At 41.5% G+C, this 6,971-nt stretch overlaps 2 protein-coding genes across 2 annotated transcripts; one reads left to right on the forward strand and one right to left on the reverse strand.

Annotated features, from left to right (window-relative positions):
* Positions 1-85: 85 nt before the first annotated feature.
* Positions 86-3,025, forward strand: washc3 (WASH complex subunit 3). Its single transcript, XM_071535463.1, has 7 exons — positions 86-275; positions 510-608; positions 762-827; positions 942-1,076; positions 1,367-1,483; positions 1,574-1,638; positions 1,772-3,025. Exons 1-7 carry the CDS (start codon positions 225-227, stop codon positions 1,869-1,871), a joined length of 633 nt encoding a protein of 210 aa, XP_071391564.1. The 5' UTR covers positions 86-224; the 3' UTR covers positions 1,872-3,025.
* Positions 3,026-6,245, reverse strand: dram1 (DNA-damage regulated autophagy modulator 1). The gene is made up of 7 exons (XM_071535462.1): positions 5,952-6,245; positions 5,358-5,425; positions 4,970-5,112; positions 4,652-4,829; positions 4,336-4,394; positions 4,157-4,249; positions 3,026-4,065 (listed from the first exon to the last, which is right to left on the reverse strand). Exons 1-7 carry the CDS (start codon positions 6,080-6,082, stop codon positions 4,021-4,023), a joined length of 717 nt encoding a protein of 238 aa, XP_071391563.1. The 5' UTR covers positions 6,083-6,245; the 3' UTR covers positions 3,026-4,020.
* Between the last annotated feature and the right edge of the window lie 726 nt (positions 6,246-6,971).

Here is a 6,971-nt window from a genome sequence, read left to right on the forward strand (position 1 = left end):
AAGTCCAGCTTTCAAAATAAAAGTTCAACCGACAAATTTCGTTGGCTCACACACGCGGAAGTGTCCAGCAGTTTGGTGACGTCACGCCACAGTCTAGTCACATGAAACATTTCACAGAATAATATATTTTTTCTGCAGCGCTTTCTGTCTTTTTTGCCAAGAAAAAACTTGCTTTTAAACACTAAACCTGCACTCTAATCTGTAGACTTTCTCAAAAACCGAACATGGACGAGGACGGGCTGCCAATAGTGGGGTCTGGAGTTGATCTTACCAAGGTTAGTGCCTTATAACGTTAGCTACGGAGCGAGGAAATGAGAAGACGCAGACAGGAATAACTGCTGCTTTCTGACAGTAATCATTTTGTTTACCAGGTCGAGTGAAACCCAAGCTCCATTATTCTGTTGTAATCAAACATTGCCATCAGTAAAATGACCGTTATTGTCATTGTCGACAGTTCCCTCTCGACTTTTACGACCGTAACTCACTCTGCATTTTTGCATCTCCTTCAGGTCCCAGCTATACAACAGAGAAGAGTCGTTGCCTATCTCAATCAGTTCATTGTACACACAGTCCGGTTCCTCAACCGCTTTTCCACCGTCTGTGAAGAGGTATGTATTGACCAGGTTGTGATTTCTTTACTCAAGATAGTCTTTACTTGTGTCTCCTTGTTTATTGACCTCTTGGTTAGGTTACAGACAAACTGCTTCTTTGATACAGCGCAGTTAGTTAACATGCTGTCCTGTCAAACTTACATCCCACAGAAACTTTCAAACATATCTCTTCGGATACAACAGATTGAAACTACCCTAAGCATTTTGGAGGCAAAGGTGGGTTCTTCAGCTTCTCCGGTCATATCTGCTCTTTATGCCACTTTATGTACATGGCATGCGCATACACTCTGTACACTTATCATATATTGAATAATCTCATGCTCTGTGCAGCTGTCCTCTATCCCGGGACTGGAGGATGTCACGGTAGAGGGAGTCAGCCAACGACAAACTGCTGAGGCCAACGGACCGACGGCCAGTCAAAGCCAAACAGATGGCCCGTCAGCAGGGTCACTGCCACCCCCACAGGTACAGACACAAATACACACACAGATAATCATATGCTGCCATACAGTGACACAAGGAACAAGGAGAGACATAGGCACATCCCAATAAATGTTTTTAGTAGCCTACAAAGAATCATGAAAAAGGAGACTGGCACACACTGCTTCCTACGCTCCCACATATTTTTTCAAATTATTTCACAACCTTTCGACCCTAGTACTTCTTCAGATGTCTGCCATAGGAGGAGCCATGTCCATTTAAAGTCAAACAATAACATCACTTCCTGGCATAGAAAGGTGTTTCTTCTGTTGCAGGCCTCTCCGAACATACCAGAAGCTGCTCCAGAACAGAAAGCAGAGGCACCGGCAGAGAATGTCATGACCGTGGCCAAGGACCCACGCTATGCCCGGTACCTGAAGATGGTGCAAGTGGTGAGTTAACCCTCACACCTACTTATATACTATGGGAGGGGAAAAAAGTCTGTGTGTTCCACTGTGTCCCAAATGTTCCTTCTGTCACAGGGGGTCCCAGTTATGGCGATAAAGAACAAAATGGTCATGGAGGGCTTGAATCCTAATTTGCTTGAGTGAGTGTTTTACATCCCAAACAGTCACACACATCAATCCTTTACTGGTGATCACATAGTAAACCTGCTGCGTTCATGTCATGTAGATAAATCCAGTGTTTGATTAAACCAACCAGTAATTATTCCCTCACAGCACACCGGACGCTCCTGTGCCCGACGGAGCAAAGAGCTGCTCAGAAGATCAAGACGGCGATGGCGACAGCTCCGGCAGCGAATCGTCTTTCAGCGACTGACCCATCTCCTCTGTCCTCATCGCCACAAAGCTTCCTGCACGGGCCGCCCATCACCATCTGTGCTCCTGACCGGCCCGTGCTGGGACAGCGGAGGAGGCGGCGGCCGTGTGCCTGACCAGCAGCACTAGTGATGAAGTGGACGCTCAGCTCAAAGACCCATCTCAGTGCGGATGTAGGTGCCTAATGCAGGGAAATACTTGCAATCCATTGTCGAGTTGAATGAAATTTCAGTGCGAAAAGAGCTGAAATGGTCTCCTGTCGGTCAGACAGTGACCTCGTCGATTTTGATACGTCATTGGCATTTTTGACTAATGGTTAGTTTGTCAGAAACAGGGGGGAATGTCCCTTTGATTATGTAAGCAGTAATCCGCAAAACATGTGGCAGTTATCAAGTAGCTTTTGTATAAAGACTAACAATGTAGTAGCTATTGGTCTTCTTGCATTGCGTGTGTGTGTGCGTGTGTGTGTCTATTGGCAATCGCACTACTTTCACAGTCTAATGCCTTCAAAAGAGATTGTCTTATTCACTCATTGGTGTGGCAATTCTGTCTGCATTCGCTACAGGTTATAGAGGAATATGTGTGTATGTTTGGTACTTTGTGTGAATGTCCAACATGTACGTTGCAATGCTTTGAGAGGATGAATACTAAATTCACACGACCACAGCTAACATTATAACTATTGCATAGACATGTCTCCTTCTTTTCAACTGGACTTTCAGATCTCTCATTTTATTTTGGTCAGAATAACATCTCAGTGTGACGGTTTATTACACACTTAAAATGTTACTTTTGAATGAACAAACTTGCACTGAGGGATACATCTACGGATAATCACCACTATTTGCAAGAAAAGTGTAAATTGCAAATTTTTTTGCTGTTGATTGCATTGGTTGTGAAGTGCGAATCCACTTCCTTGTCTTTGTATTAATCAAATCTTGTGACTAAATGCCCAAAATAGAGAAATAGTGAAGTAGAGAAGCAGTGCCAAGGTTTAGTGTTAAAAAATGAAACAGATGAATGGGTACTACACTATATTGACTGTGAAGTAGTGTACTGGAGTGTTTAGAAGACTGGAAAGCACTTTGTTTACGAAAAGCAAGCATATTTGAATCTGCGAGTTCTGCCTCTAATAAAACATTCATACATTTTGCTTACAAAAATGTGTACCTTTATTTTTCAGCTCAGCAGTGCACCATAATAATCTATACATTCTGTCATACGCAAAACATACCAATACAAACTGAATTAAAAAAATATGAATAATTCCCTTGTAGATATTATCTGTAGTGAAAAAGTTAATAATCTGTGTTCAGTTGACTGGCCTTCTGTCTAGTTATACAGTACTGATCTATGTAAAGAGGAAACCCACAGGATTTTATCTTTAAAATACATTCCGACGCTCAATCTGTATTAGTGAGCAATTCCCATATCCAGACGTGATCTTACTGACATCATTACACTAATAACCTCATTTGAAGTAATATTTCATACAGTTTTGTGTTTTTCTTATATCATCAAAGCACCTATATATCAGTGTGACACCCCAGATGACAGTCTTGGTTCTCAGGTCTGTCACAAAGTCTTTCATGCTCATCGATGCGGATCGGACCTCCATGTGCCAGACAAGCGATATGACTGAACTTTTGCATTTATTGTGTGGTATTCTCATTTAACCACATGTGCAGCGTTCATGTGTTTGCAATGTGATTAACTTCTCTTATTAGCGGTCATAGGTCGGACAAGATGTGTGGTGTTTGTGTGGCAACAAAGTGCAAAGAGCCGAGTTTGACTAAACACAGAAGGCAATAAGTAATGTTGTTATAAGTTAAAATGATTTGTGATTGTATAAAAAAGTATAAAGATAGAGGCCACAGTCAGTTTTTTCTCTTAACATAACCTGACACAGACAGCCAATGATACTGGTTTCATAAATAATGCAAGAAGTACCTATTCTACTAAATTCAGTCAGGTGTGACAGTGATCACAATACAAAACACATCGTATATATAAATCGTATAAAAAGCCCTGCAGAGTAAGATGTATGTTTGGATACAACAAAATGCCTGAGCATAAAGTCAATAAAAAGCACATTTTAAAAAACTGAGAATACTGATATACAATGTTTCACTGGAAAAACTGCAGATTGGTCAAGAATACTCTGTGTACTCTGTTTTCATCCGTAGGGTAAATAGCTGTGGGGAATAGAAAGGAAGAGAAATAAGAATCTGTTCCAGGATAAAGCGGAGTATCATTCTGTGACCGAGCCGATGGTGTGACACTCACTTTGAACTCGTCGATGTACGTGAGGAAGAAGCAGACGAAGCTGAAGGCGACGATCCACTCGCTCACGGCGCTGGCCAGATGGAAGACGTAGTCCTGGAGGAGGGAAACAGACGCTGCTGTCAGTCTGTTGATGCAAACTGACCCATACAACATGTTGAGAGGCGTAAACTGCAGCCTACCTCGTCTTCTTTGTCTCTGTGCAGCGTGGTCTGTGTCACGAAGAATGCACAGATGACAGCTGAATGAACAATTAAGGCAAATGGCACTTAACATATGCAAGGAATACAGTAGCGTGTACTTATACACATCTAATAAAGACACATGATCATGATGGTGATGATCATGCCTTGAAAGCCAATGATACCCAATAGGTAACACAGTATTGGAATCATAAAACAAAGTTCCTGGTTAAATGTTTACCATGCATGTTTGCCTTCCATTCCAGCATTATAAAACCAAACCATATAAGCTTTAATCTGGATGTGAAAAGGATACTGGGGATAAATGCCAAGCAGGCGATGGTGGCGATAACCATACGGGTGTAACAGACTGCCAGGGAGGATCCATATGGATAGGCCCGAAATGATATAATAGACTGGAGGATTGAGTATGAAACGCCAGAGATAAAGAACAGCAGCGCTCCCGCATCATGAACCGATGTCACCGTTGTTTCCTGAAATCAACAAAAATGACGCAGGAGGGAAAATATGTCTGTCAGCATGGTGCAAAACCTCTCCAAGCTGTGTCCTATTTTCATGTATAAGTCAGGACAAATTGCTTCCAAATGTCATTCAAACACATGCACAAACATACCTGGAAAGTAGCAACAATGCACATGCCCAAGCAGGACAGCACCCCCAGCCAGAGAGCAGCTTTATTCAGACAGGGCCGCACCACACTCGTCTCCTCACTCAGCTTCTCCACAAACTTGTATCTGGCATACATGGTGGCCATTCCTGTGGAGGATTCAACATACACATTTACCTCAAAGCTGTGAAGGCGTGAGTCTTTTACCAAAAATGGATGTATCATCCTGAGTATATGCTTTCATTTCGTGAAAGAGAGAAGTGGGACTAAATTCTCTGGAGCCTAGGTTCCTCCCTTGGGAAAGCCCAGCAGGTTGCCTAAGACATGATGAGCTAAGCAACGGATATAACACAACTTTTTTTTCTTTCTTTTTTTTTTCTGCTTGTGAAAATACCTGCGCATGCAGAGACGAACGTCATCAAGCCAAAGATGCAGCTCTCTGGGGGGTTTGCACCTGTATCACTTCAAAGGGAAAAGCTACATTTGAATTTGTATAAGGTGAAAGACATTTGTTGACAGAACAGCATTCTGCGGGTTTCCTCATAGTTGGATACAGTGGCATGGCTATCTATGTGGGCTGAAACTTTGTACAACCGTCTGCAGTTAGCCTGATAGGGATCTTAAAATCTCTGTGGGTTTAGATAAAAGTCTCATTTAAATAGAGAAGCGAAAACCACAGGCATATATTGTTAGCTGTGCTTTGAGAAAGCTAAAATAAGTTAGGAGGTTTGATGTGTTGTGCAGCTGGACTCGGGCACCAGCCAAGTGAACTCTGAGGAAAACGAAACCTGACTTGGTGTCTTTGTAACTAAACTCTTCGCCTTTTCTCCTTGTTTTCAAAATCACTTCATCAAAATAAAGCAACGACATATACATTTTTATAGCATACCTTTCATATTGGACATATTCACAGCATTAAAAAGTTGACTGACTTTCTTACCATTTCTTTAAAAAAGTATAAACATCAAATACAATCAACAGTTCTTACCTTATGTATGGGAAGATTATATCGACATCCTTCCTAAAAAGCGCAATTAAGTAGGAAACGATGAAGGTGCTGGAGGACCAGATGACCAGAAATGCTGGTAAAAAGCAAAGTCCTTGCATAAACCAAAACATTTCAGACGGGTTTCACGCGCCGCTCCCAGATCAAGTCGATTACATGTGAGGCTGACTGGAGGAAAAGTGATACAACATTCACTTCATATTTAAAAGCTGATCCAGGAACAATGCGGTGTCTACTATAACTCTACTGTTACCGTCAGTCACATGGTTGTGTGAACAAGAATGAACTTGGACTCTCAGCCAAAAAGGGCGATGTAAGCTTACTGTAACCTCTTCCTCAAATTAACCTCTCCCCGTGGGCCTTCAGATGCAAATAAAACCACCCGTTATGATCATTCTCTTCACATCAAAAACCTTTCTTTCTTTCTTTAAATGTTTATAATGACTTGCCGTACATAATAGTATTTTGCCCCCTGTGGCATCGCTATAATAGCCCATTCCTATAGTGACTACAGTGTTTTGACCTACAGTAGTTGCATGACATTTTTAAGGTTTTGCTGAAAAATTATGATAGGATTATCATATAGGCTACCATATTGCTTTGTCGTGTGGTGTGTACTTTTACCTCTCCTAAACCCATATATGAAGTAGTACACGTAGACAGCCTGAAGCATAAACTTTCCAGACAAGCACAGGAGAAGACAGATGCCGCCCTCAAGCACTGTCGGAAGTATCGTAATTAAAGTACATAAAACGAACATGAAAGCCCCGACAAAGTGGTAATTACGACTAGGGAGGTTGGATATTTTTTTCATACCCGATGTTAAAAGTGTTGCATTTTATTGTTTGATGTTTTTGTCTGGCATTCTAGTTAGTAGCGTATTGCTGCATGTTTATATTTTCATTTTGTGTTAACTATTTAGTTGTCGCGCATTTTTATTTTTAATGAATTTATGCTGATTACATCCCTGATGCAAATATTTTCCTCATCATTCTGCCGATG

This window comes from Centroberyx affinis, unplaced genomic scaffold (genome assembly GCF_046629955.1).
Source record: "Centroberyx affinis isolate AG114_WGS23_722 - 3 ecotype Tasmania unplaced genomic scaffold, CSIRO-AGI_Caff_v1 ptg002712l_1, whole genome shotgun sequence".
Classification (NCBI taxonomy): Eukaryota; Metazoa; Chordata; class Actinopteri; order Beryciformes; family Berycidae; genus Centroberyx; species Centroberyx affinis.